The 21,412-nt window shown below is 35.5% G+C and overlaps 1 protein-coding gene across 3 annotated transcripts; it reads left to right on the top strand.

Annotated features, from left to right (window-relative positions):
• The first annotated feature begins 1,754 nt into the window (after nucleotides 1-1,754).
• Nucleotides 1,755-21,412, top strand: LOC140832775 (protein ALTERED SEED GERMINATION 2). 3 transcript variants are annotated; one of them, XM_073196949.1, is made up of 20 exons: nucleotides 1,755-1,939; nucleotides 2,606-2,674; nucleotides 3,889-3,966; nucleotides 4,902-5,036; nucleotides 5,120-5,227; nucleotides 5,319-5,447; nucleotides 6,360-6,475; nucleotides 6,555-6,672; nucleotides 7,296-7,401; nucleotides 7,824-7,969; nucleotides 8,051-8,221; nucleotides 8,313-8,423; nucleotides 8,670-8,781; nucleotides 10,103-10,440; nucleotides 11,052-11,142; nucleotides 18,927-19,022; nucleotides 19,746-19,816; nucleotides 19,892-20,019; nucleotides 20,631-20,726; nucleotides 21,343-21,412. In XM_073196949.1, exons 1-19 carry the CDS (start codon nucleotides 1,865-1,867, stop codon nucleotides 20,710-20,712), a joined length of 2,280 nt encoding a protein of 759 aa, XP_073053050.1. In that variant the 5' UTR covers nucleotides 1,755-1,864; the 3' UTR covers nucleotides 20,713-20,726; nucleotides 21,343-21,412. The 3 variants fall into 3 exon arrangements, with proteins under 3 accessions (XP_073053050.1, XP_073053051.1, XP_073053049.1); XM_073196950.1 differs by having other exon boundaries at nucleotides 7,821-7,969; nucleotides 10,115-10,440; XM_073196948.1 differs by having other exon boundaries at nucleotides 7,821-7,969.

Genomic DNA, 21,412 nt, shown 5'->3' with positions numbered 1-21,412 from the left:
ATTGCTTTATGATTTTTCTAATTATTAATTACAATTATAATTAAACATAATTAATCAGATTTTTATATGAAAAATAAAGAACTATGATGAGAAGTTAAAGAATTTGAGAATATGGGAGATCAATTGGCAATAGTTATTTACAAACTAATTTTTTGTAATTTTATTCAATACAAGAAAAAAAGGTTTATTCACATTCCGTAAAATAATCAAAATAATTATTTCAAATATTGATAATTAATGATACAAAAAAAATCACGTGACATGGTCTCATGAGTCAATTTTGTGAAACATATATTCTATTTGAGTCATCAATTAAAATTATTACTTTTTATTTTAAAAATGAGTAGAATTGACTTGTCTCACGATATATCTACTCTAAATTATAGTACTAGCAACCATTTCCATGCATTGTATGTCTCTTCGTGTGTACATACATACACATACATATTAAAAATTTTGTATAATGTATTTTATATTTTTTCCAATCCAATGTCTCGAGGGTCAACTTTGTGGAACTGATCTCTGAACCAATTCGATCCATTAAAAATATTATTTTTTATGTCTAAATTATTATTTTTCACTTCAAAAATGTAATTTTTGTTAGTTATATTATGGATAAATATTGTGTAATATATGTTAATTTGAGTAAAAGTACTCGATCCATGAAAATTATTGGTTTATATGTCAACAATATTATTTTTCACTGTAAATATATCATTTTTTTGTTAGTTATGTTATTAAAAAATACATTGTAATATATACTGATTTGAATTAAAAATATTACTTTTATATTTAAAAGATATCGTGTAGTATATAATGATTCGAATTAAAAGTATTCTTTTTATATCAAAAATATTAGTTTCTACTTTAAGTATGAGTGAATCGATCTATCCGTGAAATATATATATCTGAGACCATTGCACATGATATCATAATCTAGCACTTTTGATAACATGTATACAAATAGATTGTTGAACAAATGTTTGTATCAACAGAAAATGAGTTTTGAATTGGAATTTGACAAAAAACTTAAAATATTATTTAAGAATTTAGTTTTACAGTTAAAATAATATTATTTGACATGTATATCACTTTTTTTTTATATCTTGTTTATTAATAAACATTTATGTAAACATTTATATCTTTATTCTGATATAGAGGGAAAAAATATTTTTAGAAAGTATAAAAAAAATCCATAATGTTATTAAATAATGTTTTCGAGAAATAAATAAAAAAGTTTGAGGTTTCGACCAAATGTTTGATGAATTAAACTTTTAATATTAAAAATAAGATTTTTAATAACTCATAAAACTTTTGAGTATAAAAAGATTTTATTTGATTTGTACAAAAGTTTCTCAAAATATTATAATAAAACGAGTGACTTTACTTTACAGGATTTCATAAATATCATATTTTATTAATGTTTTTTTTTAAAAAAATTATGATGTGGATATATAAAGTTAATATTAAAAATAAATTGTATTTTCTCCATAATCAAATCTCATAAATTCTCTTTAATTTTGTAAAAAAATTATTTAGTTAAACCCAAATGACATAAAATTTCGTCAAATACCAATTTGATTTTGAAAACCCTTTCTTTGCATTTGGGCCCATGAGCAGAAGCCCAAACAGAAGCCCGTTATTAGTAGCCCAATCACTGCTCACACGTGAGACACCTAGAGGACGACACGTGTTCCATTTCTGCCAACATATATATACACGATCGGCCTATTATTCTCCCATTAACGTAGCGTAGCGTGGAGTAGTGTGTGTTTTCACTGTGGAGAAAAAATATACGAAGGCTTGATGAAGAGGGTAAATTGACGATAAACCAGCGGCGATTTTTGTTTCTTTTGCCTGTTGAATGGAGTCATCAATCTGCTTTAACGACGGCAGCATCACAAATTTCATCGACAGTCGAACAATCGGGGTTCACCATGTTTGTTCTGTTATTAATCTCACATTCGTTGCTGTTCATTGTTTATTATTCTCTGGTCTAAGTGCTCTGTATTTGTCACCAATTTATTCCAAATATACGATTCTTTATATGTTTCATATGCTTTAATGAGTTATGACTTTTATAGGATTGTTGAATTCTCGCCGAGATTTGATTATCAATTCGTTTCAGTGATACAAGGGATTTTATCATCTAATGGGGTTTGCTGGTTAATCTGTTGCGAAAGGAAATGTATTAACCAGAACCTTTGAGTTCTTTTTGGAAATGTTAAAGTTTCTCGAGAGAAAATGGGGTTTCTGAAATGCCAGAATTTATGATACTTTTTCCTGTTTTGGAATATATTTTTTCCACTTTGGAAATTTAAGACTAAGTATAAGTACCCTATGAATTAGAGTAGTCTGAATGTGTAGTTGAAAAGAACAAGCATACTGGCACTTGAAACCCTTACGAAGAAGGTTATCTGGAATTTGTGAAAGGTGTGAATTTGTGGTTCTGGTGTTTGAATGAACATAAACTAGAATATATATGTTGAAACTTGAAATCTCTCAAATACCTATCTTTAGATACATTCATGGTGTTTTGATTCTTTAAACCACGGTACTTGGCTGAGAATATAGTGCGATTACTCTTCCTCCATTTTATGTCCAGGATTTTAATAAAGATGTGCAAACACATTCCTCACTCTTGCGAAGGCTGTCACTAGAAAGAGAACTGGAGGTATTTATGAACACTCTTCTTATATATTTTTGACATTGATCTGATCTATGAAAAATGAGTCAATTAGTTTATGGTGCTTTGAGTGGGAGGAACAGATACCAACATGAATTTCTAATGGCGCAGCCAATAAAAATTTCTTATAACTTGAACAGAATACCAAACAGCCCTGAAAATTTTGTTCTTACTTGGGAAATGACTCCTTGTTTCTGCTGTCTCTCAATGACTTCTTACGACCTGCATGCTTTGTAAAGAGTGCGCTGAATGTCAGCACCTACATTTACTTTGATGTATAACTTCTACTTTGAGCTTACAAAAGCACTACCACTGAAAAATAGATCTCGGAATTGTTTGTTTTAATTAGGTCATTTCTATTGGCTTCATGTCAAATCAGTCAAACATAATTAAAACTAGTGCACCGGCGCATGCTTTACGAGCTTGTACAATTTTTATATCATTAATTTGATTTATATTCAAATATGGGTAATGTTATAATTTTTGAAAGTAATGAAATGTCATACTGCAATTTGAATTGATTATATTTATATGGGGGTCATACCATAATGTATAAATTAATGAGGGACTGAACGGCAATTTGAATTGATGAAAAAAATAAAAAAAAGGAAAAAAAACTAAATAGACCATGATACCAAACATTTGTCTCTGTTATGCTATGCTTATAGCCTTAGACATAATAATAGTAATAGTTTTCAATTTCTTTTTTGAATATACAAGTCTACCGAACAAGCAGCCAAATACCTCAAGTAGTATGATTTAAGAAAAAAACTACTTACTATTTTAAGAGTATCTTTTAGCTAGCTGATCCTTTGAGAGCTTTATAGGTAGTCGCTATTATTGATAGTTAGCCTCAAAATTTTGATGTATACGAGAGGTTTTATTTCCTTATGGCCCAAAATATATTTGGGGGTTCATATTGATGCGATTCTATGGGTCAAAATAATTTCTTAAGAACTCATGATTTTGTGAAACCTGTAGAGTTTCGATGTGTGAGCTCTGAGTTCTGAAACTGCATGTTTATTGGCTGGAATAGCCATATACTAATGCTGATTGTATTTAAATGTCATTGATGTGTTTTGAATTTGTTTCATCACTTTTAAGACATTTTAGCAGTTTGTGTTATGTGTACTTTAATATACAAGTGTAGTGGTTAATTTTTTATGAATAGTTAGATAAAGGGTGTTTTTTTTGTTTGACAGGGGCACCGTGGTTGTGTAAATGCTTTGGCATGGAATTCAGAAGGTTCGCTGTTGGTATCAGGATCTGATGATGCACGAGTATGATTCTACTATAGAGTATATAAATAATCACCTAACATTATTAAAGACCTAGATTGGACGATGTCCACACTTCTCAGCGTGGTTAATCTTTTTTTTTATACGAAACTAAGATTTATTAAAATATGAAGTTGGATTACAAAGGATAGTAATTCTCAAAACTAGATTGCAAAATGAAAAGAAAATCTTAAAGCTTGAATCTGCAGCATACAAACTTCCAATCCCTAATTGTGTGAGGTTTAGCACACTCCCACCAAATATATAGAGTCAAAATTAGTTATTACATTGGATCGAGTATCATTAAATCTCCAAGAAATGCCCATTATAGACGATGAGAAATCACAAAAAAATTGAATTGATGCAAAAAAAAAGTGGAACCAGCCTTGCACATGTGATTGTTTTGGATCCACTAACATCAGCATTAAAGTTTTAAACAATCCCCAATGTTCACCTAAGATAAGGTTAGCCATTTCTATCCAAAGAACATTCTTTGGACTGTTACTCGAAAAGGTTTTTTTTCCTTTGGCAGAATCCAATCTTACCATCTGAAAGTAGTAGATTTTGTAAAGAAACTGCCACCGTGGGGGATTTTTATCTCAGTACGTTTAACTCAAGCTTATTTAATCTATCCTTCATGTTTATTATATTTTTTAGTTGTTGGTCATCGTTAGGATAAAAAAATATAGCGAGCAAGCTGTTACATGAATGTCTCTAATGATTTATCTTCTCTCAGTGGCAATAATATGAGTATGACGTAGCATATATGTTATTTTTGAACATGATTGTTTAGTTTTCTGCGGGCAGCTTTTCTGTGGGAATATTTCCTTTTATTCTTCCTATTGTGGTAGGACTTCCTTTGGGGGCCTTATTAGTGATGTACTGTCGTATAATTTATCTAGCTCTTGATTTGACAATGTGTTCTGTATTCGCTGCAGCTTAATATTTGGTCTTATTCAAGCCGAAAACTTTTGCTCTCCATTGACACCGGCCATTCTGCTAACATATTCTGTACAAAATTTGTTCCCGAAACTTCAGATGAATTGGTTGTTTCTGGGGCAGGGGATGCTGAGGTAATATTTCATTGTAGATTATCACGTATTACTAAACTTTTTATTTTTTATTTTTTTGCTGAAGGAATTCTATTCTATTACAGGTGCGACTATTCAATTTATCTCGTTTAAAGGGCAGAGAACGGGATGGTGGTGGAATCAACCCATTAGCACTTTTTCAATGTCACACAAGGAGGGTTAAAAAATTAGCTGTAAACTCTTCTTTCCTTTTAAAGTTATTCCATGTTGACTCAATGGGAGCTGTGCTTCTGTGCTTGTAAATTTATTGATTTTGTTTTTTAGGTGGAAGCCGGGAATCCCAATGTGGTGTGGAGTGCCAGTGAAGATGGGACACTGAGACAACATGATTTTCGTGAATGTGCTTCATGCCCTGCTGCTGGGTCCTCTCACCAAGAATGTCGTAACGTCCTTGTAAGTTTTAAGTCATGTTTTCCTCTTCTTACATTTCTGCTGCATCCTACTACATCGTCTTTCTCCTATCTAAAAATCCTTTTGCTTTATTCATGTCTCAGTTTTGTCAAAATCCTAAATAGTGTCATTGTCTCTTGTAAATCCATCTTGTAAATCAATTGTGTATTGTGCCACACCACGGCAAAGGTTTATAATTAAGACCCTGCATTTTAGTTTTCAGGACCCACACTGCTAATACCTTGACATCTATTAACTTAGGTCTCGACATTTATTGTTAAGAGCATAGATGTGAACTAAATAAGTTGACACAAATGCATTAGCTGAGATATTATAGCCCCAAAGCTTTAAATGGAGCCTATAATGTCCTGGTGCTATAAAAGATTCCTCTAATCTGAGAGAATGTGCGAATAATAACAAGGACATATTTAAATTATCATCCCGTTTTGGACAAATGATTCTTGTGACTATTTTTTGTTGAAACTGGTGACATGGAGTGATACCCGGTGAATTAATTGTTTCACTCAATGTGATCTCATTGGACTGTTGTTTTTCATGGGAGACTTGAGATAGTTGGGTACAGTGCTAGTAATAGAGTATCACCAGGTTGCATGTACATAATCGAGTATTATGCTGGCAAGGGCTTCAGGGAAGTAAACGGAATTCCTTGGTCATCTTTTGCATTGTGTTTTAGCAACTGGGCGGTCAAACACTCATTTTTTATTTTATTACAATGTTATCCAGCTGATTTAGGTATTCTAGGATGTCAACCCCCTTTTCTGAACCCAACAAACAGACACATGCACACATTCATCTGCCATAATGTAATGGTTTTGGCTTTTTGTTTCCTGTAAAAAGTAAACTGTGTTTTCTTCCACACTCTGTAAGACGTGGCCTCGTGCTTCTTGTTTGCAGCTTGATTTGCGCTGTGGAGCTAAAAAATCATTAGCAGATCCACCCAAACATGTGCTTATGTTGAAGTCTTGTGATATCAGTTATGCTAGACCTCATTTACTTCTCGTTGGCGGCAGGTAGATCATAGTTAATTTTGCTATATACATGTTAAGAGTATTGACTGAATCTAATAATATCCTTGCAAAATTCTTGCAGTGATTCATTTGTGCGTTTGTATGATAGACGAATGCTACCGCCAATGTCTTCTAGTCAAAAAAAGATGACATCGCCACCATGCGTCAATTACTTCTGCCCGATGCATCTTTCTGACCTTGTTAGTATATCAATTTGTCCTGAGATCATTGCTGCTGTTCTCTGTAAACTAATTCAAAACAATTGTAATTTTTGTTGTTTATCTGGTAGTTATTGCTTCCATTAGTAAACAGGTGTGTCATGATTGTCAGCTATATTGAAAGCCTCATTCATTTACAGTTTACTTCAAAATTCTTAGAGCAGATTGTGAAAGTGGGAGCGCAGATTTGGTGTTTAAAGCTTCTTTGCTGAACTGTATTATCCTTATAACAATATAGTGTCACTCTCCAAGTCTATAACTTCAAGTATTCTATTTCTTAAGATGCAGTGCATTGGTTTTTTCCCTGAACGCGCATCTTTCGATGCTGATGGTTTTTTTGCTCTCTTCTATGAGCAGTTTTATCTTAGCTTACTTCTAACTTCAACAGAATGGGTGGTGAACTTTAAAAAGGGGGTAAAATATAATAGGTTTGGTACACCTTTTACCTTACTCCTTAAGTCGATATGATATTTATTGTGAGCGTCTTTGTGTACAAGTGTGTGTGTTGTATACCTGATCTGTTTCAGTTTATGTACAAGATTCTCTGTCCTTTTAGAAACAGAAGCTGTCTCGTAGCTATTATATTATTTATTCTTTCTTTCCAGGGTAATTTTAGCTTGCATCTTACTCATGTCGCTTTTAGTCCTAATGGTGAGGAGGTTCTTCTTAGTTACAGTGGTGAGCATGTGTACTTGATGGATGCAAATCTTGGTACGTTTTTTACGCTTAATTGTCAGTTATTGAATAAAATAAGATTGTGCTTTTCTTTACATCATCCTCGCCAAGTTATATGCTGTTTGTTGTCTAAATATTTAGAGCATGGGGTGATGTTACTGTTTCATTCATGTGACATGACTGGGTTTTATGGGAATATTGGATGTTTCTCAGCAAAAAGTTTATATCGTATGCTGGTATTTAGGTGTTTGCTAATATCTAATGATGGGTGTAGAGTTTTCAATTTTTGCTTCATTGGCTTTTGGTTATTAGTTAGAAGCTCTTGATACCTAGATGAAAGAGATAGGTTATCGTATTTAGATGAATGCAGTGAGAGCATGGTCAAATTATCTGTAAAAGTTAATGCATAACAGCTACCATACCATACCATGAAGTCATGGAAAGTTTTTTTTTAGCAGCTTCTGGGAGTACAATGAGGTACACGTCAGAAGACGTCACAAAGCTTATCAGCTTTTATCCCCCACACGGTGGAACAGATTTACACTCCTCTGCATGGGGCATGTCTCTGAACGGTTTTCCTGTAAGAAGCAAGATTTCTGCAAAGGTATGAACCCTTTTCTACTCCAAGTTGATTTATCACTCAGGTTTTTTATTGCTGATGATTAATTTAATTATGTGCTTACAGATTAAAAAGTGCAGGAAGTTGATCCAGATTGCACAGAGAACTTTAAAAGGAGAATTGGATTTTTATTATGGAATTGAGGCTTGTAATGAAGTTTTAGCTTTTCTTGGTCTTGAGATTGAGCCGACTATTGTGCTCGAATGTTTGTGTATCCGTGCATCCTTGTTGCTCAAGGTCTTAATGATCTATGTATCTTTCAATTCCTGTCTAGATTTATGCAAGAGTTGTGTTTTCCATTAAATCGACCATTTTTCCCTTGTTGCAGCGGAGATGGAAAAATGATGTGCACATGGCTATCAGGGACTGCTATCAAGCCCGGAAAATCGATCCTACTTCAGTTATGGCATTAATTTGTATGGCTGAAGGCTTGACCATGGTAACTGAGTGATATTCAGGCAAATTTTTTTTTTTCCGGAGTCCTTGATTTAAATGTTCTAGAATTCACATGTCCGGTGACCGGTGTGCAATTCTGTGGTTCAGGACCCCTCCTTGGGATGTACATGTAGAATATGACTATCATATAACTAAAGCACTCACTTTGTTTTTGCTGCAGATATGAAGACAATACTCATTTCTGTAGTTCTATTATTGGTGTTACTGACTCTGTTTGTTGGCATTGCAGTTAAACAAGCACAAGCAAGCTTTGGACTTTGCTATTGCAGCTCAAGCTCTAGCTCCATCAGATTTTGAAGTCATGGAAAAGGTGGAAAATATAAAGAAGAGCATCGCTGCAGGTTTGCCTTTTTCCTCTTTTTTGCCTTTTAATATCGTAATTGTCCCTTCAGGGTCATCATGAGCTAGACATGAGATCAACAATTTTATATAATCTCATCTAACCTGAAAGTGACCCTATATTAGGATTTTCTCTTTTTGGCATAATTAGAGTATCATCACTGGATGCACAAATAATAATAATAATATATGAATTGACAACCAAGAAAACTATTTAAGGGGAAATCCCAGCAACCCAGTGCAACAAATAAAGGAAGCTATTGCATAGCTTCAAAAGTGCCTGACAAAAATCGACTTCTTAATGACATCCATGACGATATTATATGCATCGTGCATATCTAATACTTTTAGTTAAGTGACTTGTGTTTGATGGTTTGATCATATCGCATCTAGATTGAAATATTTAAAATTCAAAAAAATATATATAAACAAATATTTACTTGCCACATGTTTTACGCAAGCTACAACAAAAAGAAGAAAGACTATTTACATTCTTTATTATTGTTATATTTTATTTTCATTTCTCCTACTGAAACTTTCGATTCTTCTAAAATGCATTTTCTTGTTCTGATTTTAATGTTTTTGACTTTTTGCGATTCATATCTATCCAGACTTCTTCACTAGAAGAGAGAACTTTAGTCATTTAATTTAGCTTAAATGAAAGTGGAATCGCATTAAATTTTGATCTCCCCACTTAAAAAGCGTTATATTCTGATTTTGATTATTTTTTGATAATTCTATCTTAATCATGCTTAACTATCTTGTTCTACAAAAAGTATCATGCTCAACGAATTTCTCGTTTCACCTTGAAGCTTTGTTTTGGTAATAACATGTTGAACTGAACATCTCTCACGCTTTCTACTTCTCTATCATGAGTATATATATGGGCCCTCTGCATGCTAGGCTAGGATAGACAAATTCTTCTGTCATTCACATTATTGAATATCCATTTTTTGGTTCAAGTATTATTTGGTACATGCCTGAATGATATATGGTATCTATAGATGCCATTACGCTCGATATAATTTTAATGTCTCCCGCCATTAGGTGTTAGATGTATCTATTCCATGCTGCAATAGCAAATCTTATCTTTTCATGAGCAGTAATCATAGTTTCCAAATCCATTTTATGTGTCAATAGTATGTTAAACTGTCAATAGTATGTTAAACTTATGATTTGCAAATTCACCTTTCAGACTATTTATACACAGAAGCAAATCTAAGAAGATTATAAAATTGTGTGATTATGTGAACCAGCTAATATAATATAAGGATAAGTACTATTTCTTAATCTTTGCACAATGCCATGGACATGACTTGATAGTTGAAATTGAAGCTGACATGCATGGCGATGGAGGGTCGAAGTCTGAATATCAATCTGGAAGAGTACTTTCTCTGAGTGATATTATCTACCATTCAGAAGCAGACAGTGCTTTACTAGATGGTCCAGAAAGAGAAGACTCTGACTATGAAGAACTAGAATTGGATTTTGAAACATCAATATCGGGTGAAGGAGGAGATAGTGTTGACTCTGCTATTCTTGATAGGAACTTGAATTTAAGAATTCGCAGGAGAGATGCTACAGCCTTGGAAAATGGAAGACCTAACGATACTTGTGGGTCGCTCCAATTGTCAAGTGAAAATGATAAAGTTCCATATCAGGTTCTTGTCTATTCCGTTACCTTAAAATTTTGTTCTTTCATCAAGTATCATGTTATGCAATTGCTTTTTTAGCAAACTCTATAAATGTGTCAAGTCTACTGTGAACCTTTCTTTCACTTCATTGTTTAGCTATTTTCCTTTTATTAGCTCTTTATTATGATTTGTAGTTGCTATTGTTATTCGGTTGCGGACTTGTCTTCAGGCTTCTTCGTTTGGTGATGGCCTGTATCTCTCCTCTTTCATTTTAGCCATGGTCCCATTTTTGATACACACTGAATTTGAAATTTTTGTGAGCTCTCTTCTCCACGTTGCATGCCCAAAGTCCTTCGCAGTCCAAATTTTTCAAGTCCTATTACCAGGAGGGGGGACTATTTTCTTTCTCCATAACCCCTTTCTTTCCATTTCTTTGCCAGAAGCAGAATTGAATGTGGATCTGTTTGTTTACTTCAATTTGTTATGGTTCCATGTTCGAATTCTGGTGTGGATGACAAACACTCGACGCTAAAGTAGTAAACTAACTCTATGAGGCTGTTTGACGATTTTTCATTGTTGCTTTCTGCTAATTACTTTCTGCATTAGCGTAAGAATTTCTTGTCCTTTTCATATTGCAGCCCGAGACCATAACAGATATGAAGCAGAGATATATTGGTCACTGTAACATCGGCACCGACATAAAACAAGCTAGTTTTATTGGTCGAAGAGGTATTTTTTTATATCTTTTATTCAATCTTTATGTGAGTGAACTCTCAAATAAGCCTGGCTGTTGTAAAACACACAACTGAAGATTTCTTAGAATTTTTTTGATGCACCTTATTATTCTGTCGGTTCTTCCTTTCGTTCTTTTATGCAAATTTCATTACAGGACAATTCGTAATACTTCTAATGGAACAAGAACAACTAGAAGCGGTATTTTTCAAATTAGCCCCAGAGAGAGAATTTTTTTAAAAAAAATGCTCTCTTCCTTGTGTAACCTTTGTTCCAGCGCCCAACCCTCTTCCCCAAACAGTGCCCCATGAGCTCCATCATCGTCGACCACACCCTCACCACTTGTCCCGGCCCCGATTGCCGATTGCCGGAAAACTTTTGTCAAGCTCAAGCCTCAACAGTTTCGTTTTTTTAGACGGGATTTTTTCTGCTGTACTTAGTGCTTTCGCACTCTTTTTTTTTTATAAGAAGCTTAATAATTTTATTAAAAATTCATTTTTTGCATTACATAAAGTGGACTAGTGGTCCACTATCAAGAAAGAGGAGCATGAAATTAGCAATACACGTAAGAATCGAGTTACATGCTGGACTTCGACCGTGAGGATGCACGTTGGATAAGCCTAAGATTCAAGGACTTCGTCGATAACCCCTATTCAAGCTCGGACTTCCATCGATATAGGGGAAGCAATGCGGTCTTCAATACAGAGATTTAACAGCAAATTTGGAAGATTCGTTGAGGTGAACAAATTCTGTACGAGGGGCATAAAGCAAATTACAATTGTGCCCAGCGGTTACAATTCAGGGGGATGGAAGATCATATCAAATACCTTGGGTAAGTTGCTGTCAGGGAGTTATCAAAGAAGGACTCAACAATATACTCTACATCACGGTTCCAACACGTTGAGAATAAACACAGTGAAACAAGACGATAGAACAATAGAGAGGGAGTCTAAACGAGGGCAGCTGAAAATACGGAGTACAGTGGTAGACTAAGAACGAACATGGAGTGGCATGAAGCAGTCATTGTTACCAAAAGTAGGGTAAATATTTCTTGGGAATTAATTCAAACCGTTCTTGGGAACTCTACAAATAAATCAGTAAAACTATTCCCGTTTCAAGCCAACAAAGCACTATGGTGGCCATCAAATTCGGATGAGTTCTCATACTATATAAAGCTGAAAAGAGGATTCTTCGATAGTGGGGTGTCTTTGAACTTCGAGGAGTGGAGACCGGATATTAATACGACAAATAGGGTAGACAAATGTTGCAACGAATGAATTAGGATTTGTGGGCTACCTTGGAATTTATGGTAGAAAGATACTTTTAAAATTATTGGGGACCAATGCGGACATTGCAGTTCCGTGATTTGGAAGCAGCCAAGATTAAGGTGAAGGGCATTGATGGAGGGTTTATAAAAAGCAGGATGCAGATTCCGTTGGAAGGGAGAATATAGAGATTAGAATTCGGGTAAAATCCATCGATCCTGCAACTTATGAGCAGTATGAATGGCTAACATATGCACAAGTAGTGGTGAATGGTAGGAGGAACGTGGCGGGTTGGGGTAACACAAATATTCATAGGAAACAGATAAGAAAGGCGGTGTCATAAGCCGTCAAAGGAAAGAAAGATTCGGAGATCAAAATCAAACTAGATCAACCATTGAGCACGGAAGACAGGAGGAAAAGATTTGGAAATGGGAACAATGAAATAACTTCAAAACATCAGAAACGTTCAGCATAAAAGAGCGCGACAGTGGCACCACATTTTGGGGGAAAAGTATTCAAGATATTGAGGAAATTCATCCAAAAGAAGTAACAAAATTCAGACGTTCACCAATACATTCAATGAACAAAATTGATGCCAACGAGCAAGACATTAGGGTGGGCGCTGCAAGCAATAATAAGCGAGTGCCTACTTATGGGAAGGTCTATCGCAGAAGACATAAAAGTGACAGGGTGGAGGAAATTTTTCGGGTCACAATGATGATGGGATTACAGATTCAGATCTCTTTATCAAGGAAGATGGCCAGAAGTTGGGGATACATGATTCAGATGACTGAGTAAAAATTGAGTTTGATGATTCACAAGATGATCTGCTGGAGATTGAGCTTGATACATTAGAACCCGATAGTCAGGCTTCTTTCCAATCAGAGAAGTCAATTAAGACTGTTGAAGAGACTGTGGTACTAAAAGGGCTGTTCTCACCGTCGAAGGAGCTTATGTTTATCACTAAGCCACTTCAACCTGATAATGAGAAACCTAATGTGGGACATGTACTAACCGGCATTCATTCTTCATTTCTAAATCATTCTTTTAGTCTCCATTCTATTTTACCAGCGCCATTCTCAGTATTGGGGTTGTCTAGTGGTCTATCAGGAGGAGGGACAACGAGGGTAGATTTCTTGTCGAGTTCCGAGAGAGAAATTTCCAAACGGGTCGAGATGGAGAATAATATGTGTTGCAAAGGAGATCGGGGGGAGAGTAGAGATGGAAACTGTTGGAATGGGGTGAGGAAATCGACGAGACTTTTAAGTAGAGAATTATACAGATTAAAGTGTGGAATCAACTATGAGAGAGGTTCGACTTCGATGGGTTCCAACTCTTTGTCATGAAAATATGCTCTTGGAATATAAAGGGAGGAGGGGCAGCAAGAAGGAGAGAACTAGTTCGAGCTGTCATACGTAAGGAAACTCCGAAGATAATGGTGATTTTGGAAACTAAGAAAGAACAGGTGGATAAACGATTTGTGGCTAGTTTGTGGAATTCTAGATTTGTTGATTGGGTTTGTGTAGCTTCGGTTGGAAGATCTGGGGGTATACTAGTGATGCGGGATCCGAAAGTGGTGGTGGTCAGTAATAACTTGATAGGGGATATCTCGGTGTCGATTGAAATTTGTTGGAATGAAGAGATAAATTGGTGGTTTCAGCCATCTACGGACCGGTGAAGCCAAGCGAAAGAGAGTTATTCTGGATGAATTAACAGGCTTGAACTCAATTTGTGGTGACAAATGGTGTCTGGGAGGGGATTTTAATGTGGTCAGAAATACAGGAGAAAAGATGAATAGCCTTTCAAACACCACGAGCATGCTATGTTTCGATAAATTGATATGGAATTGGGACTTCATGACCCTTCACTTTTGAACGCAAATTACGCGTGGTCAAATTTTAGGGCCGAACCGATTTGTTGCCTATTAGACTGATGCCTCATATCCAGGGGCTGGAGGGACATTTTCCCCAATTTCAGACAAACGGTGTTGCCCAGAATTACATAAGACCACTGGTTAGTGATGCTTGATACCGCAAAGTCGATGTGGGGTCCTGCTCCATTTAGATTTGAGAATGTTGGTTGTTACACCATAAATTTAAAGATCTAGTCCAATCATGGTGGAATAATGGGGTTTTTCAGGGGTGGGAAGGGTATAAGTTTATGAAAAAACTTAAAGGAATTAAAGTGGAGGTTTCCAAATGGAATAGAGAGGTATTTGGAGGAGTTGTCATATACACGGAGTTGGCCAATAAGATAAATCGGTTGGATGAGTTAGAGGCTAAGGGAGGTTGGTCAGAAACTCTTAATGAGAAAAGAAGATCCGCAAGGTGTGAACTGAGAATTCTGTTTTTTAGAAGATTCCAAATTGAAAATCAAAGAGCGAAAGTGGAAATGGTTGAGGAAAGGGGATAAGAATTCAAAATTCTTCCATTCATTAATGACCAACAGAAAGAACAAATCAACGATAGATAAAGTGGAGTTGGAGGACAGGTCCGTGGTTACGAAGGAGAGACAGATTGAAGAGAACATTATTAACTTCTATAGGAATCTGTATAGAAAATTGGACGGGGATGGAGGGTTTCGATGGGTTGGAATGGTGCCCTATAGATAGGCTTGAAGCGGGGGAGTTGGAGATTCCATTTTCAGAGGTAGAGATTAAAAGAGTGGTGTTTGATAGTGATGGATCCAAAGCTCTAGGGCTGGACGGATTTACATTGGCTTTCTTTCAAGAAAGTTGGGATACGGTCAAAGCTTATCTAATGAAGGTGTTTGCTGAATTTTTTGAAGGAGGAGTTGTTTATGGCATAACAAACGAAACCTATATTTGCCTAATTCCAAAGAACCAAGAACCGATTAAGGTAAATGATTTTAGACTAATTAGTTTGACAACGAGCATGTATAAGATATTGGCCAAAATCTTGACTAATAGACTGAAGAAAGTTTTGGCAACTACAATAGCAGAAAACCAGTGTGCTCTTATTAAAGGGAGACATATTCTGGGTTGTTGTCTCATTGCGAATGAAGTTGTTGATGAATATGGATGGAAAAAAAAAAGAAAGGTTGGGTCTTTAAATTTGATTTGGAAAAGGCTTATTACAATGTCGATTGGAGATTTCTAGATTATGTGCTACAAAAGAAATGGTTTGGAGATATATGGAGGAGGTGGATTATGGGGTACATGTCTCAAGTGTCTTTCTCGATTTTCATTAACGGAACGCCAAGGGGAAAATTTAAAAGGGAGATAGAGGCCTTAGACAAAGGGATCCATTATCCCTTTTCCTTGTTAATTTAGTTGTTGATGGTTTGGGGAGGTTGGTAGACAAGGCCAAGGCATTGAATGAAGTAACATGACTCACAATAAGGAGAGGAAATTTGGAAATTTCACATATCCAATTTGCGGATGATACTTTGTTTTTGGTTCAGTCAGAGAGGCATGTGATGACATTAGTGGAAATACTCAATTCCTTCGGGCAATCGGGCTTGAAAATTAATTTGGCAAAAAGTGTGGTGTTGGGATTAATTTTTCGGAAGAGAAAGTCGATGGTTTGGCACCGGCTACTAGGTGCAAAAGAGATATTTGGCAGATTAAGTATCTCGGGGTTCCGTTGGGAGGTAATCCTACGACTTTTAACTTTTGGGAACCCGTGATATCCAAAATGGCAAAAAAACTATCAAGCTGAAAAAAGGCATTCCTATCAAGGGGGTCGACTTACTTTGATACGTCAATCAGTGTTAAGCGCTATGTCATCTTACTTTATATCTATGTTTAAAATGCCAAGCCGGGTGGCAAAAAGGATGGAAAAATTGATAAAGGATTTCTTGTGTGATGAAGCAGATGGGGGCACGCATTGCCTTGTTGTTGAGTGGGATCAGGTTTGTAAACCGAAGGACAAGGGAGGACTGGGATTGGGGAATATTTGTTTGAGGAACAGAACACTACTAGGGAAATAGTGGTGGAGAGGTTCGGTGGGAAGGGAGACGTGGAAAAAAGTTATAATAAGCATTTATGGTCTTCAAGATAATGGGTGGGACGTGGGGTTGGCCAGGAATTCAACATTCTTTGGAAATTTATTTCTCGTTTTTACCCGGCTTTTTATCAATTGGTTGGTGTGGTGTTAAAATTGGGTAATATCATTCGTTTTTGGGAAGATGTTTTTTGGGGTGGGATATGCGCCTCAATTAACTAACCGATCCGTAACTTTTTAGATGTTGTCGTTAGTGTAGTCAATTCTAGCTTTCAATGGGACGAGAGTTTTAGAAGAGATTTAAAAGAGGTCGAACTAGGTGAATTCGCTGATCTTTTAGGGGTCTTATACTCAGTTAGGTTAGAGTTGGGCACATGGGATTTAAGAGTTTGGTTGGGAGACTCTTCAGGTCTGTTTTCTGTTCGATCTTTCTACGATTCTTTCTTTCCAACTTCTAATTTCCCATGATTCCCTTATTATGATAATATCTGAAAAGTACCTATCCCACAAAAGGTTCAAGTTTTCTCGTGAATTGTCGCTTTGGGAAAACTCTCCATTTGTGAATCAGTGCAAAGAAGATTGTCTGTCTGTGTCTTATGCCCGCAATGGTGCACTTTATGTCAGAAGCAAGAAGAGAATCAGGACCATATATTGGTGCATTGCTCTTTTCCGAGAGGTATTTGGACAAATGCGTTTCAAGAGTTGGGATTTGAATGGGCTTTTCGAGAAGGGCACAAGACATGTTCATTATGGAGTCGGGCCGTCCAACTGGGAGAAGATTTAACAGATTTTGGTACTTGGTACGCTGCACTTTTTGGTCAATTTGGCTGGAGAGAAATAAAAAAAATATTTGCAGACTTGTCGGAGATCGTGGATGACGTCTGGGAGAAGATCAAATTCAGAGTTGCGAATTGGACGACTAAGCTGACAGAGTTTAATCATTTATCTATTTCAGACTTACTCAGTGATTGAAAATTTTTATGGTCATGACGATAGTGTGGTAGTGTTTTCTCAATTGTAACAGCATTCGTTTTGCGGATTACTCATCCGCTACTATTGTAAAATTTTTATTTTAATAATAAAGTTTAGTTTCCTATTAAAAAATTAATAATACTTCTAATTTTTCTGTCATTCTAACCAAGCCACTAGGAATGCAGAAGTTACAACAGTGGAATTCTACCCTCTCTTTTAAAATATACGCAACTCTTGGTAAAGTTTGTTGGAGTAGATATTGCCATAAAATATTATTACCGCGTAAGTTTTTGTAGTGCCTAATTATCGGATTGATGAAGATAAATCTATGTAGGTAGTGACCTTGATATATGAAAGGCAACTTAGGTGAGGTGGTGATGGAAGGATCCTTTTTGGTTTTTGTATTGTAGATGTATTTATTATAATGGTTGGAGGATAATATTCTTTCATTTAGTATTAATTACTTTTCTCTTAATGAGTTGTTTGTTATCGTAAATTACTTTTCTCTTAATGAATTGTTTGTTATCATAAAAGATCTTCTGCTATTCTTGTGTCTAAGAAGATACTTTAGGTGAGGGTGGTGATGGAAGAATCCTTTTTGGTTTCTGTATTGTAGATGTATTTATTTAATGGGTGGAGGATAATATTCTTTTATTTAGTATTAATTACTTTTCTCTTAATGAGTTGTTTGTTAACGTAAATTACTTTTCTCTTAAGGAATTGTTTGTTATCATAAAAGATTTTTTGCTATTTTTGTGTCTAAGAAGATATTATGACACCATTGAGTATGCTTATGACAATAAAGTTGATTCTGTATATGATTGATGGGGGTTCATGGTTTGAGGTCCTGAGAGAAGCAGCAGAATTTGTCAAATTTTGCATAACTGTTTGGGCTAGGATTAAAGAAAGGATAACAGCAAAGAACACTGGGAATCCCTTCTTGAAGCTAATTAATAGTAACATGCATTGATTTGGTAATGGCATTTCATGACCACACCAAAATACTGTGTGGTTTGAAGTTTGATTTAAATAAATAGACAAGCGTACTGTTTGACAAATGGGCATTGCAGATAATCGTACTTAAAATTTGCTTATTGCTTCTTATGTGACCGAAAACATAATGAGTAATTGAAACAAGATTTGGACGAAATTTACAGAAATTTCTCTGGCTGAACTTGTATTAAACAGTGTAAATTGATTCAACGTGTGTCGGAACTTTGGACAAAATCATACCAGTCGAACTAGATGTGGCTGGTCGTGAGAATAAAGAACCAACAAACAGGTATACTTCGCTAAGTTCTCAAAAAATCTGGTTCTGCTAGATTTATGCTCGTAAAATGGTGAAGGTTTATGTTCCTCTTCTCACATAATTTGAACATCCGACAGAGCACCGATATTCCTTTCTTGGGATGTCTTGTTTAGGATAGATGGGTGGGCTAAAAGCTGCCCCTATTTAGATACAAGTACTTCAACCAAACTAGGTGTGCTTCAAGTGAAATTCTTTCTGAATATTTGGATTTGCTAGTGTGATTTTTGGTTATCTGAGTGACAAAATTGATTGTTTATTAATTGTATTCAGGTGAATATGTTGCCAGTGGAAGTGATGACGGAAGATGGTTTATTTGGGAAAAAAAATCTGGCCGATTATTAAAGATGCTGCGTGGAGATGAAGCTGGTAGTGTCCCCATCTCCACCAAGATCTGTTAGCTTTACAAGATCATTGCAAATGAATCGCTAATCGTTTGATATCGACTAGCTTTGATTTTCATGTAGAAATGGTTTTCTGTGTGTTGAGTCTTGCAAACTTCATTAAATCTTCAGTTCTCTTTTTGTTTTTTTTGTTTTTGTTTTAAATTAGATTTATTTGCTTATATGACTCTTATGATGTGGATATAACAACACTATGTTTGGTCAATATCTAATTTGGGTATGGAGTATTGTTGGCTATTTGCTTATGTTTGTGATCCTCTGACAGTGATCATAGGATATTATTTTTCCCAACTTTCATAAGATTTCCAGTTTTTCTGTGATCTCGGTATTTTGTTATTTAATTGGAAGATGTAATGGCACGCATTGACTTGGTTAATTGAGAGTTTGTTTATGTTGCTTGAGTTTATTGCTATCAATGGATCACATTTTTTATGCTGGTGCACAATGTACACATTTAATAATGACCTTGAATACATGTCTTTTATGAGATTGAAGTGTTTTTAATTAGAATCTACACTATTGTTGCTATCATCATGCTCAATTCTTCCCTGCTGTTATTCTTTCTCTGGTCAAGCATTTACCTGCCAATTGAGTTCAAAGTCAGTTCTCTGATGCTGGGCGCATGATATACCCCTGCTCCAGTTACCCTCTCCTGGTTTTCTGATACCGCAACTCTTTTTCTGCACAGTTGTGAACTGTATACAATGCCATCCATATGACTGTGTCATCGCAACAAGTGGAATTGACAGCACCATAAAGGTGAGTGGGAATTTATCATTTTCGTTTATTAGAGCTTCAAAGTATTGTAGCTTATTCACAATTGTAACTACACAGATCTGGACTCCAAATTCTCCTGTCCCTTCTATTGTAGCTGGGGGAGCAGCAGGACCAGAGACTTCAAATGTATTAGATGCCATGGAAGAAAATCAACGCAGATTGTGTCGCACTCGGGAAGCAATTTTGTATGTTTGATGAATATATTTACTCTGTTGACAAATGACTTGAGTGGCTGTCGTCTTTTATGCTACATGATAATTGTATTTGTTTCTACTGCCAATTGATAGTTAAAGTTTGTTATATGGTGTTTTTCCCCCTTCACTTGGTCATCATGCATAAAATTTTGGCGATCACAAAGTAGAAATTTCTTGAGAATGGCAACTTGGGCTTCATAAATTACCAGCAATTCCATCATCTTAGATTTTACACAAAACAGAGACTGAGTTCGTTGTGGTTCTGGAAAATTGATTTCTGCCAATCTCGATAAATGTCTCCTAAAACCAGACTAAAAAGATGTAAAAGCTTAGATTGAGAAAGCTGTTTTGTTTAAATCTGTTTGTCAGCTCAAGAAGAGTCTTTTGTTTTCTTAGTTCAGGTCTATGTTTGCTGGTAAAATATCCATTACGTTCGGTGTGAATCAATAGATGTGTACAAGTCCATTAAGCTCAATCGAGCAAGTCCAGTGAATATACATTTGTATGCTAGTCCACTGTTTATTGCTGAGTCATTTGGTTGTTAAATGTGTTCTGCTTATACTGGTCCTCATTCATTCATTCATTTTTCAATGCCACTTCAGGCCTTTCGAAATCCTGGAGCGGTTCCGCATGCATGAGTTTGCTGAAGGAAGGTTTCATCCATTTGAGTGCACACAAAGCTAATTACGCTTCCATTGGTTAGTAACTATCAGAAACCCTTTATTCTTCTGCATTTTCTACAGAAACTTTCTGTATACATATATATATATCTTATGATTGCTTTGATGGATTTATGTTGTGTGAATTTCAAATTCACCTCTTTGTTAATTTATGTATATGTGATGGTAATTACCCCATATGAGTGTGATTTTAAACCCATTTTTCAAATTTCCATCCATATCAAATATTTCCGTCTGAACACAGCCCAAGTGATTTTTATCTCGGATGAAGCTTGTATGCTTTTTGTCTTTGGGAAGTATCACTCATTCTCAACATATTCTTTCATCTTGCTTAACCACATCTGTGTAAATACTGAATTTTAATTGCTGGTTTGTGAATGGAGTTTGGCGTATATATATATTACGGGCCATTATTCAAATGTGATGGATTAGCTTGTATTTCCACATGTTTCACCTTTTTTTCCCTCATTCCTATCTCCTGTGCGAGTTTCTGCTTGTCCAAAAAAAAAACAAGAAAATGATTTGATACACATGACATTAACGTATAGGTCATTAAACATGATGAGATTAAATACAATTGCGGAACATAATATGACAAGGGTCATATGAAGAACTTGTTACTTCTTTTGAGCAGGTGTTGCAAACGGGTGAATTAAAAGGCCATGCAATACACTGCTGAAGTTAATTGTGGATGTAAGTCCTTC

The sequence above is a fragment of the Primulina eburnea genome, chromosome 5 (assembly GCF_022965805.1).
Source record: "Primulina eburnea isolate SZY01 chromosome 5, ASM2296580v1, whole genome shotgun sequence".
NCBI lineage: Eukaryota > Viridiplantae > Streptophyta > Magnoliopsida > Lamiales > Gesneriaceae > Primulina > Primulina eburnea.
The sequence above is the reverse complement of the archived record's forward strand: the minus strand, read 5'-3'. Positions and strand labels throughout refer to the sequence as shown.

What these genes read in the sequence shown, in the direction of transcription:
- LOC140832775 (XM_073196948.1), top strand. Translation starts at nt 1,865, where the DNA reads ATGGAGTCATCAATCTGCTTTAACGACGGCAGCATCACAAATTTCATC. An exon ending in TAGTTTTATTGGTCGAAGAG is followed by an intron (nt 11,143 to 18,926) that starts GTATTTTTTTAT and finishes AATTGTATTCAG; the next exon opens with GTGAATATGTTGCCAGTGGA. An exon ending in GCTGCGTGGAGATGAAGCTG is followed by an intron (nt 19,023 to 19,745) that starts GTAGTGTCCCCA and finishes TTTTCTGCACAG; the next exon opens with TTGTGAACTGTATACAATGC.